The 20,765-nt window shown below is 37.3% G+C and overlaps 1 protein-coding gene across 7 annotated transcripts in view; it reads right to left on the reverse strand.

The window, feature by feature from the left end:
• The window catches only part of CCDC148 (coiled-coil domain containing 148), a 172,466-nt gene that overhangs the window by 15,881 nt on the left and 135,820 nt on the right, over nucleotides 1–20,765 (reverse strand). For all 7 annotated transcript variants that reach the window (XM_060687976.2, XM_060687975.2, XM_087881898.1 and 4 more), the window contains 2 exons: nucleotides 11,843–11,983; nucleotides 544–662 (listed from right to left, as the gene is read on the reverse strand). In XM_060687976.2, the coding sequence (XP_060543959.2) occupies nucleotides 544–662; nucleotides 11,843–11,983 (260 nt within the window). The remainder of the gene's footprint in view (nucleotides 1–543; nucleotides 663–11,842; nucleotides 11,984–20,765) is intronic.

Genomic DNA, 20,765 nt, shown 5'->3' on the forward strand with positions numbered 1-20,765 from the left:
TGCATTTTTTTTTAAAAAAAAAAAAGCTGTCCAAGCTCACCTTGTGTTTAATATTTGAAACTTACTACATATCTTTACTGGTAGGAATGGAAAAGACTTAAGTGGGCCAAAGTAAAACCCTACCCTACAACCCTACCCTACTTGTATCTTGACCCACTAGTACCGTGGCACTTACTCCTAAGGTACTGTACAGTACATATAATCTCAGATTGAATGCACTGAATTTTTTTCCCCTTCTAGACAAGATTTTTGATATGGAATTGCTCTGCTTGATTCATGGCATTTTTACTGGGAGCCAAAATAATACTTTTTTGTATGTGTAACTACTAGAACATTTTCCCATCGTTTCTCTGTTTTCATCCCAAATCCATTAAAGAGTGAAAGAAACTGTCTTTTGATAAGGAGTTTCAGGAACATTCTGCTTAAAATCACATTATGCTTTTGAATATTATAAGAGAAATAAAAAAGCAATACTTTTGAAAGAAAATGTATTAAAATGTTATCTCCAAGCAAATGTCTTTTTTTCCCCCCTGATACATTTACCTCTCTTTGTCTTTAATGATCTGCTCAGCCATTAATTTCTTAAATTCTGCCAAACGCAGGAGGTCTTTTGCTTCCCTTTCTTGCCACTTGCGCTGTTTTTCAGCCCAATATTTTTTCACCTAAGAATACAAAGTCATTAAATATCTGGGAGGGGAGAGGGGAAGGAGAAACCTAACGCTAGCTAATCACTACCTTGGTATCTATAAAAACAGTTTCATTCGTTCATACCATACTGATATCCGTTTGACTGCCCAATCCACAATCTCAAATACAAATAAGAAAAGCTGGTTTAAAGACTTGCTACTCTGAACTTATTACAATGCTATGTTTTCTTTTTGTCTCTTCTTTCGAGTACAGGTTTATAGTATTATGTCTTTGCATGTATCATATAATGTTATATCATGGCACATATCAAAAATACTATCTCAAAATTCAGAAACCTGACTATACTAACTCAGGGGGAAAAAACCTCAATATTTAAACGTTTATAATGGTAAATTCCAAAGGTCATCCCAACAAAGGAAATGCTAGATGCGAGTATGTGAATGAAATTGCCACAGAAACAGAATGATGGCCAATTGGATGATGTTATTTGTCTTCTTTTAAAATAGGCCTGCAGCAGAATGACCATGGGCAAAAATCACAGAAGGTAGACAAAGCAAGAGGGACAACATTTGGATCAGCAGCAATAAAAGCAAACAGAACTCAAGAGTCTCTACTAAAATATGAAAAGATACATGGAAAATGTTCCAACATAGCTAGTAGTTTTGGTCCAATGTTTATAGAATGAATCCAACAAGTGTGGATGTGTTTGCTTTGAGCAAAGGCTAATTAACTGCACAAACATATCCTCTACCGCAGAAGAAAACAACTCACAACAGAGATAAACGAAAGGTTAATTAAATGGAAATAAACAATTCTTCTGTTGAATAAACCCAAAGGGGTGGGATATCCAATTTCTGCCTCCTATTAAACTCTTTGAATTTCTTTAAAGTAATCAAGCAGCACTTTCTACAGGCTCTGTGGGCTGTCATAGTTTGAATGAACTAGAAATAATAGAAACTAATGTAAGAGACCACTTCCAAATATTTCCATCTCCAAAAAGCTCACTGCAGCCATGCATTCAGAAGCTCCAGCAAAGCAGCCAGCAGCTAAACATGAGTGAATGGACCTTCACATCCACACCTGAGGCAGGGCTTTGAAAGTCCATCCTGATGCCATTTGGGCCAGCGCAAATATAGGCTTCAATTCAAGAAGGGCATTCTTAAAAGTCCAGCCAGTGATTTCACAAGGGCTTGGAAACAGACTGCGGTAAAATTTTGAGAGGGGGGAACAGAATTTTTTTGGGGGGGAGGGTGAGTCATTCCCCACCCACCCACCACCGACCACCCACTACATTCCATCTTCATCTAGTCTTTCTTCAGAGTTTTTTGTTTGGTCTACAAAAGTCAATGTTCCAGTCAATTGGAGTATGCAATATATAATGTTGGAAGTAACTTAGCCAATATATTTCTGCAACGAAAGCTACTGAACCATCTGATTGTAACAAAGCCTGGACTTATACTGTACTTTTGGTATAAGCCTTTTTATGTGCGATCCAAGGAACCACTGCCTCCTTCAGACTTTGCCTGTGAGACCAGTGAGCATTGGTGCATTGCAGCAGATAAGAAGGCAGTTGGGATCAAGAGCTGCATTGTTAGAGCTGAATGCCAGAACAAGACAGACCAGACCACATGTAGTGAGACTAGCATGAATTTGAGGCCCTGTTGCACATGAATTTCTGAAATCATGGAATAGGAGATTTTGAAGGATATATTCTCATCTGTCTTTTTAACGGGCCTTTCAAAGCACACACACACACACACACACACACACACAGAGAGAGAGAGAGAGAGAGAGAGAGAGAGAGAGAGAGAGAGAGAGAGAGACAAACACAGAGAGAGAAAGAGAGAGGGGGAGGGAGGGGACGATGGAGAGGGAAGGAGGGAGACAGAAAGGTAAGGAGAAGCATAAAGTTAGCCATCTGATTAGAGGACAGGGAAATGGTGATACTATATTGAGTCCTCTGGTTGCTTTCTTCAAGGCTAAGCGCTCCAGCCTAGAGTAAGGTGACCAGACGTCCTGCTTTTGGCGGGACAGTCCCGCTTTTGAGCAATTTGTCCTGCGTCCCGCGGCGTTTTAAAAAAGTCCCGATTTTTCATTCTGCCTCCTGAGTCCCGGCTGCCTCCTGAATCCCCGCTGATGGCTAGAGGGAAAAAAAACTGTTTAAACTCTTGCCGCAGGGCTTCAAAGGGCCGACCTACAGCTGATCAGTGTTAAAAAAAAATGAGTAGACCCATGCCTGCAAAAATAGAAAAAACAGCCCCTGTTAACAGCTTCCGCTAGGTTAATTAGCTGCAAAAAGCTGCAAAAAGTTCCTGGAGCAGATTTTTTTCCCCCTAGCTATGCTGAAAACAAAGGCAAAAGCGAAAGTAAAGCTGCAACGTGACAAAATGAGGCAGAGAGAGATTTCTTTCTTTTTCTTTTTCTTTTTCCTCACCAAAAAAGGTAGGTACAAAACTGCAAACAATGGGAAATTTTGGGCAAAAGAGGAGAGTTCAAGATTTTAAAACACAAAAGAAAAAAAGCTCTATTTAACTAGGGAATTGTAATAATTGAGATACTATTAATTGTATATTGTGTTGAAAGCAGAAATGGTTAAGTTGTGGTTTGGAGGAATATATGGGGGAAATTATTTGGTTTATTATTATTGGTAAATATAATTAATTGATTTGTAAGAAATTGGATTGCATGGAAATAATTGGAATATTCATGTTCATATTGATTAATATACAAAAAAGATAGTTATATAACTAATTGATTTATATTAAAATGTTGAATTTGTATTAAACAACTGTATTACATAATTACATAATTAACCAATGTGAGGATGGATATAAAAATAGATGACAATGGGAAGGGGTATAATATAGAATAGAAGGGAAAAATTGAATTTGATTAAGATTAGAGATGAGGATGAAGGGTAATATTGTTTTTTTAAAAAAATAGATGAGGAATAAATATGGCAAAAAGGAAATATAGAAATTGTAAATTTAATTGAAATGACTAAATGCTGTTTAAATTTGTGAACCAGCCAAATATTCTGTTCAAAGAAAATACATTGTATGTTTGTATGTGTGTTTCTAATTATTGCCATTTATTCATATTTGTTCTCTTTTATTCTTTAAAGTTTAACAATTCATTCTTAATCTTAATATCTTTATATTTGCTTGGGGTTGGCTTTCTTCCCTTTCATCTTTTTTATTGTACAGCAATCTTTCTCCTCAAACCTACCACCACTCTCTTTTCTTTCCTTCTTACTTTCTCTTCCCCCCATCCTCTTTTTCTCCTCCCTACTTCCTCTTCCTTTCTCCTTCTCCTCCTCTCTTCCTCCCTCTCTTACCCTCACTCCTACTCTAATTTCCATTCCTTCATCCCTCTCTATTGCTGTATCCTTTAATGCATATGGACTACTCAGAGGGCTGAAAAAGTTATTTTTGACTGGTCCTCACACTTTTGACCAGTCCTCGAACTTACGACTGTCCTCACATTTTACGTTTTTGCCCTATCTTGTCACCATGGTGAAGAGAAGCAGTTGTGAAATGAGTGACATGGTTGTTAAGAATGCTGCATGGGCATAAATGTGAGGATGGTCATAAGTGTGAGGACCAGTCAAAAGTGCGAGGACCTGTCAGAAATGACTTTTTTCAGCCCTCTGGTTAGTCCTTTTGTGCATATGGACTACTCAGAGGGCTGAAAAAGTTATTTTTGACTGGTCCTCACACTTTTGACCAGTCCTCGAACTTACGACTGTCCTCACATTTTACATTTTTGCCCTATCTTGTCATCATGGTGAAGAGAAGCAGTTGTGAAATGAGTGACATGGTTGTTAAGAATGCTGCATGGGCATAAATGTGAGGATGGTCATAAGTGTGAGAACCAGTCAAAAGTGCGAGGACCTGTCAGAAATGACTTTTTTCAGCCCTCTGGTTAGTCCTTTTGTGCATATGGACTACTCAGAGGGCTGAAAAAGTTATTTTTGACTGGTCCTCACACTTTTGACCAGTCCTCGAACTTACGACTGTCCTCACATTTTACGTTTTTGCCCTATCTTGTCACCATGGTGAAGAGAAGCAGTTGTGAAATGAGTGACATGGTTGTTAAGAATGCTGCATGGGCATAAATGTGAGGATGGTCATAAGTGTGAGGGCCAGTCAAAAGTGCGAGGACCTGTCAGAAATGACTTTTTTCAGCCCTCTGGTTAGTCCTTTTGTGCATATGGACTACTCAGAGGGCTGAAAAAGTTATTTTTGACTGGTCCTCACACTTTTGACCAGTCCTCGAACTTACGACTGCCCTCACATTTTACGTTTTTGCCCTATCTTGTCACCATGGTGAAGAGAAGCAGTTGTGAAATGAGTGACATGGTTGTTAAGAATACTGCACGGGCATAAATGTGAGGATGGTCATAAGTGTGAGGACCAGTCAAAAGTGTGAGGACCTGTCAGAAATGACTTTTCAGCCCTCTGAGTAGTCCCTATACACATAGCCATGGCCACCCGGTCACGTGACCAGCTAGCCACGCCCACCCGGTCACGTGACCAGCTAGCCACGCCCACCCAGTCACATGACCAGCTAGCCACGCCCACAAAATAAGCCACGCCCACAATGTCCCTCTTTACCAATGTTAAAATCTGGTCACCTTAGCCTAGAGACCCCTCTTGAAATGATTGTGACAATAAACAGTGCAAAGATGTGCAAACAAAGCCAAAGTATTAGTAAGAGTGGGCGGCCATCTTGGGAGGGAAGTTTGGAGGGATATTTAAGGAGCAAAATAGGTCCATTTTACGAACACTACTCATACGAAAGCACTAACACATCTGCAAGACGAATTTACATAGGCAAGTCATCCTCTGAATGTTTAGTCCCAAATAACTATACATGAGAGCTTATTACATTTTTTTAGACATGCTGACACCATCGCAGAATTTCATGCAATGTTGCAAGCATATGAAAACATATTCTCTCCCTCTCTCTGAACCGAGTCTTCCAAGGATTCATGTAAGAATACAGCAGTCTTTCAAGATTTGCCCACATCTCACATTACCATTATTTTATTTACAAACCCAGTGAGGGATACCAGTAAGGAAAGCTGCTTCAATATCTATGCACCATACATATTGACTGCATCTTGGAGATAGTTCAAATAATTTTAATAGAGAACAGCCTGATGTTAATTTCTCCCTACACCATGTAAGCATCTGTCAGAAATTATTCCCATATTGATATTTCTCCCCCAAAAGATAGTACTAGAACAGGCTGGAAGTGCCAATTATTACATTTACTAAAGTACTTTTTGTTTTGTTACTCCTTCAATCTGACCTTTTTTCATAATTCCATATAAAATATTGTATACAAATAACCAATGACGGCAAATACTTTTTCCATTATATAGCAATTAGTTCAGCAATTATCTTTGCAGTTGCCAGAAAGATTGAAGGGATTGTGAACTGCAAAACTATTCTATTTGTTTCCCTGAAAACAAAAACTGTTATTATACCTATAGCTCATTAGATGTCTGTCTGTCTCCCTATCTACCATAGCATGTAACATTCCTAAGAGGAACAAAACAGTGATTACTTCCAAAGTTCTTGATTTATAATATTTACCCTAAACAGGGAGTGAAAGATAAATCATTCAGTTAAAATTAAGGTGCCAAATACGTTCCAATTTTTTTATAACAAACAAAATTAAAAGCTTTATTAAAAAAATACAATACACATGCACACACAGTTTGTATTAATGTATTTAGCATCCAGGACAGTTAAGGATATAAAAGTTTTCTGATTTTATTGTGCTACTTTATAAAATCTGAGCATATCTATCTTGTCCATTTTTCTGAAGCTCCAACAGATTATCTATCTCTTTTTGAACAGTTTTCAAAGTCAGAATTACACTAGATGGCAATCTTCGCTCTGAATGGCTATCTACAGTTCTGCTGGGCTATTCCAATAAAAGGAAGGAGATGAATGCTGCAAACACTGATTTCTAAAAAAAATCTCTGATGCACATGACTCTCCAACTAGATTTAAAATCTCTGCACAATATTTTCAAATAGAATTCTTGCATTACATTTCCAGGCCCACCTAAACCATTCATAAAAGTTTTCTTCTATGGTTAATTTCAACAGAGTCAGTGGAACGAAGAGCTTTGAAAGGAAGTTCAAGCAACTTACATAAATGAGATGAGTGGAAACATCTATTTTGAGATTTGAAGAGCTTAGAGCTCAGTTGTTTACAAAAATTAACTCATTTTAAATGAAATTATTACATTTTTAAGATAAATTTATCAGTCATGTTTAGACAAAAGCGTTTCCACAAATACTGGTGTTTTAGCAGAGTGATTCTTAAATATTAATCTTAAGTATAATATTTAACACTGATGTTTACCCATAATGTGTTATCTGATATTTAGCAAGTTAGCAATGTTTAACATATATTAAGGAACCTCAAATGGGCTAACTTACTGAAATTGTCCCAAATTTGTGACCAATGCTTCCTAGGGAATTGAAATTTGGCAAATTTTATAATACGTTTTATGATAAACATTATCACGAAACAGTTTATGACATAATACAAAATGTTGTACTACATTTCCTCTGCTATTGTTTAATTGTGTTATACAGTTCAACGTCGGCTATTTTCAGTGCAGATACATCTCTGAATGTATCCCACCTTTTCCAATTACAAGTTCTGTCATTGTTGAAAGCACTAAGGAACTGGTAAGGATTGACCCAAAAGGTCACAGGTTATGTAGTGTGTATCTGTGTGTATACACACAGCTTGTGTATGTGTATATATACTGGTTTCAGGGGTGAAATGGTACCACTTTGCTCCAGTTCGGGCGAACCGGTAGTGATAAAAACTACCGGTTCGGGAAAATCGGTAGTAAAAAAAAAGCTACCAGTTCGGGCGAATTGGTAGTTAGCTACCGGTTCAGTTAAACCGGCAGTTTAAAAAGCTACTGGTTCCTCCGAACCAGTATTTCTGATGATCAGCTGTGCAGCAGGAAATCCTGCTTTCTAGCGAAACTAAATCTCGCGCTGCAGCTGATCTCCCCCTCGCTTCTACTTACCTTCCCAAGCCTCCTTTTGGCACGTACTGCACATGCGCACGTGCAGAGCATGCATTTGGTGCACACTGCACATGCACATGCAGCGTGTGTTTGGTGTGCAGTGCGCATCTGCGGCCAGAGAACTGGTAGCAAACCGGTTTGGATTTCACCACTGACCAGTTTGATGTACTATTTATGGTATCAGGACAGGAACCAGTGACTATTAGTTCTAGTCCCAGTTAATGACCTTGGGCTAGTCACTATCTCTCAGCCGTAGGAAAGAGGCAATAGCTAGAAATAGGAAAACCTTGCCAAAAAAACAACAGCAACTTATCTGGGCATTCTCCAAGAATCAGATGTGATTGAACAGAATAAATCTACTGTATATATCCTCCAGTTATAACCACCTTTCTACTAAATATCATTGGACATATTTTAAGTCTTATAATAAAATCCGTGCTGCTTCATTAATCAGCTTGTTATACATAATACTGCCTAAGAGATAAATCATTCTCATAAAACATTCAAGGGTCAACAGACTTTTGGAATTATCAGAATATAAATCCTATACTTGCTCTAACTTTACACTGTAGCACAGTAATGGTTCTATAGAGCAAAGATACTTATAGATTTAATTGGATTTATTCATTTTAATAAGGTCTAGTTAGCTTTGTAAAGTGTTACATTTGAAATATGTAATCTGAGTGGGGTTTTTATGATAACTTCATATGATCTGCTGAATGAAGGTGACTCAGAAAAAAGTAAAAATAAATATAACGTTGAATTTGATACCCTGCTAGGATTCCAGGTTATTTATATATTTTAAAAGGAAAGGACCCCTCCAGTCTGGAATTTTTGAGTAGAGTTACTGTTTGAAGGCTCATAGTATCTACTGTGCATTGTCCATTTATACGGCCTCTGGGTTAGTATCTATGGAAGTTGCTTTCATTTTCCATGCTGTTACCATGTCAAGCAGCCCTAGAATCTTTTTTCATTAAAAAAATAATGTTCTATGTAGTGCGGGGGAGACAGACTGTATGAGTAGGTGTCAAACAATCTTGTATGTCTGTTCCCTTACTTCTAGGTTTACTCTTTTGCTTTCATGAAGGGGAGAAGATGACCAATTCCTGTGGAGATAATATTATTTGGAAAATTACAGAGGCATCCATTCGACTTAAAGGGTAACTAAATGATAATTCCTGCCAGGAGTGAATACAAATCCCCCAAATAATCAATGGCAACTCAGTCTTAGGGCACGTGCACTTTTCATTGTGGCAGAACTAGACACAGGTGTTAAAATTCAAACTAATCAAATTCAGTCTGGCCATGTGGGCTATAAGTTGGTGAAGCGATTTATTTTGTATGACAACTGCTTTCATAGTATCAAAACCTATACTGATCAAGGCAGAATGCGAAGCCTATAAAACAGTTAGAAAATTTATGCCATGCTGCAGCATTATAATGCTGATCATAATAATATGTATTAATGTTTTGTGCATAATCTTAAATGTGGCACCCCAGAACCTAGCAGTAGTACAGACCAGTGGTAGGTTGCCCTTGGTTCGGACCGGTTTGCAAGAATAGGTAGTAAAACTGGTGGGAGGCCCTGCCCACCACCCTGGATGTTGTCATCAGTGATTTGCACATGCGCAGAAGCAAGGGGCGTGCGTGAGCAAAGCGTGTGTGTGTGCGATCCCGTTGCGAACCGGTAGTAATGGTAAGTAGAACCCACTCCTGGTACAGACATAAGCATAAAGTCCCTCTATAAGGTATTTGCTGAGCCTGTCAGACTTCTAAAATTATTCAGAAGAGATGCTTTGGAATGACTAGGAGTGAGACTGCAGCACCTTTTTAAAATAGTCATGTCTTTTTTCAGATTTCTCTGAAAAGACTGGAAAAAAATCTGTGATTGCTTTAGGACATCAACTGCAGCTGGGCCTTTATGCAACTCATTAAATCAATTACATTATTCTCCAGGTTTGTACAAAAATCTGAAAAAGAAGACATGGGTGCTTTAAAGAGATGCTATACTTAAACACTTCTCAAGGGACACTTTTCTGAATTATTTTCAAAGCATGAAAGCATGTAAATCTAAATGTTTACTACAACTGTTTCCAGTCACAAATGTACTGAAAGCAATGTGAGCAATCTGGAAGATCTTAAGCAAATGGCTTCTCTTTGCCTGCTATAAAACTAACAGTAAGGAGTGTTGCCCGCTATAATATCTTGGAATATCTGAAACTGTAAATAAGAGTTAACAGTCTTTTTCTAATGTAGGGACCAACAAACATAGAAAAATAATTGCAATCTTAAAGGATTACCAAAATATGATCACCTCATTGCCAAGATGAGAGGAATTTGGCATTTTTGTGAGATTGCAGCTTTTAATTAATAATCTTTAAAATGTATAATTTATGAGAGGTCCAAAGAAAACACTTTGGACACTTTGCAGGTGGTTGCACTACCACCAAGATTCCCAAAGTGCATTTTGGACAAAGTTAAATCTAGTTCGCTTCATAGACACATGAACAAAATAAGAATGAAAAAACTTGCTAATCTGAGCAAACTGGAAAAGCAGTAAGAATGCTGCATGTACAGGACTCAACTAATTATTTACAAAATTTATATTATACTATATCATATATAATGTACCATCATTATATTATATTATTATACTGCCATATCTGTAAAAAAACAACCTCATTTGCCATCAAAAAATATCTCTTAAGATAAATTTGGAGAAATCTAAACTGTTCATGAAGCAATATAAAAAACTAAGGGAAAAAAACAAATCAGCCAAAAAGTGCCAATGTGCATTAAAAATTGCTTCCACATATCCTGGGATTCAAGCCAGGAAAGCAAAAAATATTCTTTTAAACCCGAATATATGTACTACCTCTATAAAGGTAGTTTTAGAAATGATAATAAAATTGCTGTCATGAAATTTTCTTATTGCCATTCTTTTCTCCTCTTCTGAAAAATCTGGTTTTAATGTTTCACAAGAATAAATGCTGGATTTTTCAGAATGGAGTACCATTATTTTTGTCTCCAAATAGATGTATGATTGGTTTTTCCTTCACCAGTGAATTCATTTGTGAAAGAAGAAATCCTTTGCATCCACTAATCATATTTATTTCAGTGAGTCTTGAAAAAAGTGATAAAGGCACTCCTTCTAAAAAAAGGGATTATTTACAGTCAACCTTCACCCTCTAAAAACAAAAAAAAGGAATAAGTCACATAAAATAAAGCTCTACACTTTACCTGATTTTATTATTTTTATAACTTATCGGGCAATAAAAACACTGAACTGTATTATGAGAGCCCGGGAATCCCATTCTGAAAGGCTGCTTTTAAACAAGGCATCTGACCCTTAAAATGTAGAAGAGGATATTTAGTAAATAATAATAATAATTTCACTTAATAGCTCCCATTGTGGTAATGGCATTCTGAGGAGCCATATAATACATGCTGCAATTTCAACGATCCTCCTTTTCATATTTTTTTCTCTCGGAGGCTGCTGATCTCTTGCCTTCTGGATTCTGATTCTCAAAGGATCAGAAAAAAGAAGCCTAATAATGCAAGCAGACTTCCTGAGACCCACTTCAGGCATTTGCCCCTATCTCTGCTACTGGGCATCAGGCCCACTGTTCTCCGAAGCGGTCTCTGCGATGCTTCATTTGCTTTGTGCAGGCATTACCCCGGGAAAGCTTATTTGGTGCATTGCAGCATACCTTTGCTGCTGCATTGCAAACCACTCTGGTCTTTGCCACGGTTGCTCTTGACAGCAAAAATCTGCCTCTCGCTGGCTTCTCTGCTCTCTCTCTCTGTGAGAGTACAGTAGGCATATGCCTGCAAGCATGCTCCTCATAATAGGGTCTTTTTTTTTTTTGATGGGGGGGGAAAGTGGGGTGAGGAAACTTAACATGGCTGTGAAGAAGTCAAGAGTTTTCAAAGCTGCAAAATATACTGGCCTGGCTGATATCCACTAAGCACTCATTAATCTCTGTAATAATCCTTAAGACTGCTTACAAGGGTATAATGTATCCAGATCAATTAACGTTTTAAATATATTAAAGCATTTAAAGCGCGCAGGCGCGCGCGCACACACATATACACACACAAACACGCAGACAGACAGATTGCATACTTTTTCTTTATCCTCAGCTCTTTGAAGCCATTCTTTCTCTTTCCGAAACTTCTCCTTTTCATCTTCTTCTTCTTTTCTTCGGGCGGCAATTGCAGCTTCCAGCCGGGCAGCCTCCTCTTGCTGAGCACGCCACAACAGCACCTTCAGACAAATTGAGACAATCGCCCTGTTCAGTCAGCAACCCCAAAATTTCTCATGTTTTAGAAGTTTGCCCCAACCCACTAATGGGAATACAGCCCAATTCACTTTGGGCAAACGTTGTTTCCATGTTTGACGTTCCCCTACCACTCCGGACAGCCACCTCTTGCCCCTTTTTACACACCCTACACAAACATATAACAAAAAATGGTGGGTTTAGACAGTTGCAGCTATCATCTTCACCTTTTTGACCACACACTCCTGGGCATACCTCCATCTCTTGCTAACCTGCTTTCTCATGTTAGCAGGTGTGTTCTGGAATCAGGGAGTGAAGAAAGCAATTGAGTATAATATCCTCGCAGGATCACCCTAGGTCTGAAGGTCATGCCAACTACCTGGCTAAAGCAAGAAGGCACCTCTTTAAGGCAGCAACAGCACAGGTAGTCTTCACCTTACAACCACAATGGAGCCCCAAATTTCCATTGATAAGCAAGGCAGTGGTTAAATGAGCTGTGTCCCAAAGGTTGATGAGTTTTATAGTCATGTTCAATCTGAAATTGACAGAACATGCAAGCAAGATGTGCTGTTTGTTGCTGGAGACTGGGATGCCAAAGTTGGAAATATTAAGGGGAAAACCGTAATTTGACTATATGGCCTAGGAAAGTGAAATAAAGCAGGACAACTTCTCAACTGCTACTAATCCAATGATTTTTTTCATTGATAACAATGTTGTCAGATCTCTCAACCCACCATAGTAGAACCAACACAATCTATGCAAAGGATAACCCTACCAAATATCAGAAACAACTCAGAAACAACTATCAGACTATTGCAACCTGTTCTGTAGAAGAGAATATATGTCACTCAGAGCTGAACTGTGGAATCCTTGGTTATTACATGGCATCACCATAGCACACTAACTGAAGTCCTGCAAAACATCTTAACCGAATCAAAAGATCCAACAGCTGAAGAAGAAAAAACAGGAGTCATCTACAACATATAGACTGTAGAGACTGTAAGGACTATAACAGCCACTACGTAGGATAGACAAGCAGAAGATTAGCAGAGCACATCCATGAATACCAACTAACAGTCAGAAGACATGATAAAATTCCTTAATCTCACAACACATGGACAGACTCAATCATAGCTTCAACTGGTAACTGTGAGACTAAATTGAAAATTGCTACAGAATTCCTGGAAGTTTGACACCCAAACACAACAGCCATCAATGTACACATAGAGATAAATCACATTTACACACTATTCAAAAGAGAAAATGAAAAAGCTAAGAAACAAACAGAACACATTTTTTCAAGCATTCTACACCAAGATAAGCAGGAATTAAGAGCAGACAATCAACCAAGCAGAAAATAATACCTTAATAAAGGATCTACAAGGAAACAAACAATTAAACAGATAAACAATCAAGGAGAAAACAATAGCCTAATCAAGGAACTACTAAGGAGAAAATCAACCTCCATCAACACTGGCAGGGAACAAACTCCATATCCATTAGCACTGATGATGTTATCTAGTCAGGTAATGAAACAAGCAAGCAAACAACCAAGTTCACAGAGCAGCAAGGAATTCACAATTCGCTCCTATTCTCTTCTATTGGTATAAAGAAGTATTGAAGAGAAATCAAATTCTACAACAATATTTCAATGAAATAAGAACTAAGACTATCAGAAGTGAAAGGAATCTAAAGTTGGTTTATTTGATCAAAATTAAAATATCACACACACAAACACACACACAAACACACACACTTGCGAAGTTCTGTCAACCAACAGATTTCTTGTTGACCCCAGGATTGAAAGGTTGATTTGTTATGAGTTTGTTTATAAATAAGGTATAGGATATGGAATGAAGAGATATCTGTTTGTAACTTTATAGGAGGTGAGCAGTTAGTAAATTTATCTACACTTATTGTTATGACAGTTAGAACTCACTTCTTAATATATATATTTTCTTTTTATCATATTGTTTTTCTTTCTAGAAGTTTAATTTTTATCAGTTTTTACTATTGTAATCAAAATCCTTAATAAAAGAATGATATACCAGGACAGTGAGTTCTTGATGTGAGAGAAAAGCTCATTCACAAGTCGATTGAGAAGTGAAAAGGGTTTTTCACGTGGAAATGGACCATGATTCGCTACAAAAACTGAAGACCAGAAAAAAAAGGGGGGGGGAATATTTAAAGAGCTAAGAAATAATTAAGATAGAAAAAATATAATGCTACAAAACATAGGAACATAGTTGTAGAAATGTATATATTAAATAAGATATCAATAGTTGTGAACTTATATAAACAGCAGAATAAAATAAGTAGGAAAATAGAAATGAGCATAGAATTTGTGTCTGTCTTCTGCTCCATATTAAGAAAAACCTGAACAAAATTATTTATAATAGCTAAGATATGGCCAAGGGCTGACTTTGAAACAGACCATGAAGTTCACTTGTATAAGTTCCAAGTCAAGCTAAGGTGAAGAAGAAAATCACTCAATTTACATGGCATAATCTTGAACATATAGCCATTATTTTCAGAGAACATCCTGAATTACTTTGAAGATCTGAACTTCATTGATAAGAAAGCAGAGGAATTGTTCGATTATGTTCCATCAAGTCAGTGTTGATTCTTAGTAACCCACATAAATAGATTTTCTCCATGAAGAGGAACTGTAGACAAAAGTTGTTAAGAATTAATATTTCCAAAGAAAAAGAAAAAGAAGCAAACTGATGTCGGAAGGAAACATGGAAACTGCCAAGAAGAGAAGAGAAGCCAAAGCCATGAAAGACAAAGATATCACAAAGGAACTAAGAGAGCTACCAGATTAGAAAACAGCAGTAGTACAATGACATCTAAGAAGATACTGTAAATGATAAGAGAGAAAGAAAAATAAGGAAAGTCTTCCAAAAAAATCTCTGAACTCAGAAGGTGATCCAGCCTTGAGCTGGTACTCAAGTCACAATGGACAGATAATAACTGATTAAAGGAAGATCAAAGTAAGAGGGAAGGAACTTACTAAAGGTATGTAAAATAGAGATGTCAACATCCATGATACCTAAAAAAATATTTCCTACTTACATGAATTTGTAGTATTAGAAGAGTATATTAAATCAGCACTCTGATCATTACCAAATTAGAAGACTACTGGAATATCTAAAAAAATATGGCAAGCAATAGAAGAAGAATTTACAAGGTTTCTGAATAAACAATGTCATCAAATGTGGGAGAACAACACAATCTGATGAACAGATTGGAATAGGTCAGTCTACATGCCAATACCAAAGAAAGAAGACTTAATAGAGTCTGCAACTATCATACAATACCCTTAATTTGACATGCTAATAAAATAAGACTTAGTACTATTAAAAAATACTAATCTAATCGACCTCCAATGTAAATTAAAATTGTAGAGAGATCCCAAATGTTCAAGCTAGTTTTAGAATAGACCAAGGAACACTGACATACCCTGGATAATTAAGAAAGCCAAAGAATACCAAAAAGAAGTAAACATGTGCCCCACTGATTATAGAAAGTAATAAACGGTATCAACCATATCAAGCTATGGAATGTCCCTAGGAAAATGGAATCCCAATACATCTCATTGTATTCATACAAAACCTATACATGTCAAGAAACCACAATTCAACTGGAACATGCTAAAACAGACTGACTGCAGGTCAGCAAAAAAAATGAGACAAGACTATATATACCCTGCTTATTTATTCAGCCTACATGCTGAATATATATTGCGGGAAGCAGAATTATTAGAAAGATGAGCATGATTTTAAGACTGAAGGAGGAATATGCTGATGACACTACTCTAATAGCTGAAAATGGAAAACATCTGGAAGTTCTAGCCATAAAAGTCAAATAATGAAAAATGGGACTAAGACCAAACTAATGACAACAGATGGAGCAGCAACCAGTCTTAGAATTGACTAGGATGCTACTGAAGTAGTGAATAGCTTCTGCATTTTAGAATCAACTATCATCATAGAAACTAGCAGTAAAAATATGTCACAGACCAGTGCCCACTAATGTACCAATGATGGCCTTGGAAAAGATATTCAGAAGCCGAGATATGTCTATACCTACAGAGGTCAGATTCATATGGGCAATATGGCACTCTATGGAAGTGCCATATTGGAAAGAGAATTGATGATTTTCATCTTTAGTATTGGAGAAGACTCCTGAGAATACCATGGATAGGGGCGGGGGGAATATCAAACAAACAAACTGCTTATAGAACAAATAATTTAGAGTTCTCATTCAAAGGACAAATTATCAGGCTTAAATGATAATATTTTAGGCATATTATCTGAAGTCCTGGCTCTTTTGAGAAATCTATAACACCGGGAAAGGTAGAAGGAGAGAGAAAAACAGAATGATATACTCATGATAGACTCAATTATATCAGGAAAGGGTGCACCATTGGCAGATCTGAATGACCAGGTTGGGGATAAACTGCAAATATAATCTTTCCTGGATGCAAATGAAGGCAATTTTGTATGCAGAATACAAACCAAACTGACTTGGTTTGACCTAACTCTCGTATAGCCTTCACATATGGTTGATGTACATATAAAATGACATTATAACAAATGCCATACAAGAGGTGCAGATACAGTCCATGTCATTAGATCATCCACTTTTCCTGCTTCTGGCAGGTCCATCAGAAAAAATAATGCATTATGGGCTGCTTAGGACATTAGATTGTGCCTTCTGAGAAGACAGGTGGGATAGAAATCAATCAATCAAAAATAATAACAATATCCACAGTTACCACCACTCACGGAGCAAACATATCTGATAAAAAATGGAAACATTCAAACTCTGTCAATTTAAAGAATTTGACAATTATAATTAGAAGATAAGGGCATGAACGCAATGGCTCCCTCACTCCACCCACGGCTTTTCTGTCACTTTTACACTTCACCTGAAAGACCTGATTCTGCTCAACTGCTCATAATTAATAGAGCTTATCTTAATTAGGGTTCACAGTCATCTGGACCTCTGTATCCAGTGCAGCTACATTTCCAATTCAGGGCTTCCAAAGTCAAAATCCACCATGAAATCTCAAACCCCCACACAAGGACTAATGTGTCTGGCATTGACAAATTGTTCTCCTCTGTGCTAAGCAAATCCCAAGACTAAAAATCTGAGTCTCTTCAGAAAACATAACTTGCCTACTTAACCGATAAAACTGTATTTAATTAAAAAGAATGCAGTTGCTTAATCTTCTGAGTTAGTAGACTGCATGTTAGCCAATACTGCAGGGCTTACGAAGAGATACCATTTGAAAATCTGAACAGGCGAGTACTCCCTCTGTAACATTGATTATGTTTATTTACAATTTGTAACCCAGAATAAAACATGTGAAAATTGTGCTGAAGGTCATTGTGTGAATTTTTACCTCAAAATGCCTCCCCGTTACTTTGAAAGAATCCAAAGTCGCCAGAAAGCTTCCACTGGGATCCAGCCAAGTGGCACCTTGTTTGGAAATTCCTTTCAGGTTTAGAACCAAAATGGTGCGTCATTAGATGGTTCCAGAGCATTTTCAAGGTTTACACTATGTCAGTGTTCCAGAAAAACCCCCAACTCCAAGTAAAGACTCTGAAGCAAGCATTTTTCAAAGTTCTATTTACTAGAATAGGTAAACTGGCACATCTGGGAAAACCCAAATCTGAGAGGTCCAGGTTTTCCCTCAGTAAATCAAAACCCCCAAAACCATCCCCTCGTTCCTCAGTCGATCACATGCTCCAATCAACCGCCGTCCCATCTCGAGACCTCACTCCGACCACTCATTCTTCTGATGCACGATCGCCCTGACCTTGACCAACAAGGAAGAATGCTATTATGTCTACAGATACCTCCTCTACTAAATCCCCCCTCCTACTTTCCCACACATGAGAAGGTGGCAGCATGGAAGTTTCTGGCCTAATATGGCTTCCAAAGCTGACACACTAAGTGTTTAAAAATATGGTCATGGAGCTGAGGCCTCCATCAACCTGAATGGAAAATTTGAAACAAGTAAAGCTTATGCTTAGAACCGGCACACATGGGTTAAAACTGCCAAGCAAGAGCACATCCAGATTTTGGCACTGCTGTTGCTATTATCTTTTGGAGGTTAAAATTACATAAAAATAGCAATTTGATATAGTAGGCTACTTAAAAAAAAACATTCACTATTCTTTATCATTTTTGGTTATAAAACTAAGGATTATTTCTTTCATTTTATTACCTACTGCATGCAAGTAGTTTTCCAGCGAAATATATAACTGGCTATCTAGCTTCCAGACAGAAACAAAACTCAGAAGAGGAAAATGGAAAAACACTATATAGCAAAGCTTATTTTAATTAGGATGCAGGCATAATGGAAAGTACAACCTAGATAACTAAATTGCTACTAGGAATGAATCCTTAAATTTCTAAGTATCCCCTCTCCTTTTTCTCACTCATTCACAAATGCACAGTTAATGACCTCTGCAATGCACATTTATAGTTAAGCTGAATGACCAACAAAAATACTACTCAAAGTTCAATGTCAACTTAAACAAAAATCAAAAACATAAATTACATTAAAAAGGCCCAATCTCACAACTTGACTATTAAGCCAGTGAAATCAAGGCTGGACAACTTTGGCTAGCCAAATGCTGTGTGGTTGTACTCCCCAAAATGAGTTGAATTAATGAATGTTTAAAATTAATTATCCATAGATTTAATGAATTTTTAAACAATTAGTATGTTTACTCTTTGGACCAGTTACATTAAGATAATAAAGAGGTTACACCTAAGGCTCTGAGGGAATGTACAGGTTATGTTCATCTGAGTTATGCAGACATTACTGTTTAGCTACAGTATAACTAGTAATATATTCTGTGGTATTCAGAGATTCTGGATTCAGTGATTCAGGTAGTCAGAAACAATTAAAGAGGACTCAACTCAACCTGTGGACTGCATAGAGAAATTTTTACGTACGCAACCTGTCTCTTGTAATAATCTGAGCTCTTTCAAGGGCATTCCAGTAATCTCTTTGATCCTACCTATCCACTTTATCTGTTGTCTTTCCCTTCTTCTATTTCCCTCAACCTTGGCAAGCATAATAATTTTTTCTCTCATGCTACATTACATGCACACAAGAGTTTCTCAAGAGAGCAATTGGCCTGCATTTGGTCCAGGTCTGATTGATAAGTCTGATTTTTGCAGTTCGTATTAGTAACTATCTTCAAATCCACAATCTGAAAGCATATATCTTCTTTTTCTCCTGTTTTTGTAGTGTCTAGCTGACGTATACTACACTGAAAAAAAATCATTGATCTTTGCTGAAATTAAAATACGTGTGACAAGTCTGCAGTCACCAAGGTTTTGGTGGTGGTTGATTGTGTGCTTATACATTCTAGAGGAGATGCCGAGGAGAGTAACACAAACCAACTCTTGTGTTCTAATGCTATACTTTGCTTTCCTGACAACACATTGGGAATAGAAGGCAGTTACGATTTTCATTGGAGAAGAAAAAGCAGATACGGAATTGGCAAAAAGGGGGAAACCCAGGGTTGAAATTCAAATTTTTTTAAAAAAGTAGGTTGGCATCACTCATCAACATTGGGGATTATTTTTAGTTTTCCCCTTCTATTTTCAACTTTATTGGCAAGGCTGATCCTATCAGGAGCTACTTTGTTGTTACTCTTTGTGGCTACCAGTGCTAATAGGTTTTTTTTTAGGGTTCAGAATCAATGAACCATTGTTCATTGTTCATCTCAAGCCAAGATGAAATGTCAAAAAGAATTGTGAATAAATATGAATAGAGTTACAGATAAAAAGATATACCAACCTACATCCTTTCAGTTTACCAAGACTCTCAGATAGTTCCTCTGGAATCATCTGAAAGTTGTGCAGCACCCTTCTAGAACTTCAGGTCTACATTGAGATTCCAAGGGTCTGGGGATTTTATCACCTGTTCATATTTTTAGGGGTCAGGGAGTATAAATGATAACATGTGGAGATGGCTTGCTAGCATATCTTATCAGTGGCTTGGTTATAGTTCACACTGTTCCAGTGATATTTTAAAAAGGGATAATCTCTAGTAGGACAAGCAGATGTTCTTATGACATCCTGTCAACGGCTTGGGAACTCAGACAGGTGGCCCTTTCCAAAGAATATTTTTATTAAAAGCACTGTTTCTAGTATGCAGCTACTGCTCCCCCTTTCCAAGCTTTAGAGAACTCATGGTCACTTCTTCATCTTAATAGGAATATATAGGAATACAGATGAAAGGCACAAAAGGTGAGACAGATGTACAATATAATGATGCAATTTGCAAAGCTTCCTAAATCACTATTTCCATGTCCACACGTGGAGGAATTTACAATCCAAAACCTGCTATATTATATATTGCCTCAGCTGATTTAAGTAATTCATTCTGCATAGGTACAGTATATCTTATATGAGCAAAGGAGTCCACACTATTTATCTCCTCATGTATCTTCTAAAATGCCGCTACAAAACTCAGAATTATCGGAACTACTGATCCTCCCAATATGTTAAGGGTGGCAATCCCAGGAGGATTTGGTGAGGCAGACTATAAAATACATGCATAGAGTTGCAAATTGGCTGAAAGACTAAGTAACTTAATGAAAATAATCTTTAAGAAAACATGCTTAGTTTAAAGCTGCAAATCAGCTTATGGTCACTGCAGATAAAACTGTTACTGTCACATTGTTCCAAAATTGTCTCTGTGGATTGCCTTACTGGAATTCTGGTACATAATTCAAG

The sequence above is a fragment of the Pantherophis guttatus genome, chromosome 1 (genome assembly GCF_059756535.1).
Source record: "Pantherophis guttatus breed Tessera chromosome 1, ASM5975653v1, whole genome shotgun sequence".
In the NCBI taxonomy this organism is placed as follows: domain Eukaryota; kingdom Metazoa; phylum Chordata; class Lepidosauria; order Squamata; family Colubridae; genus Pantherophis; species Pantherophis guttatus.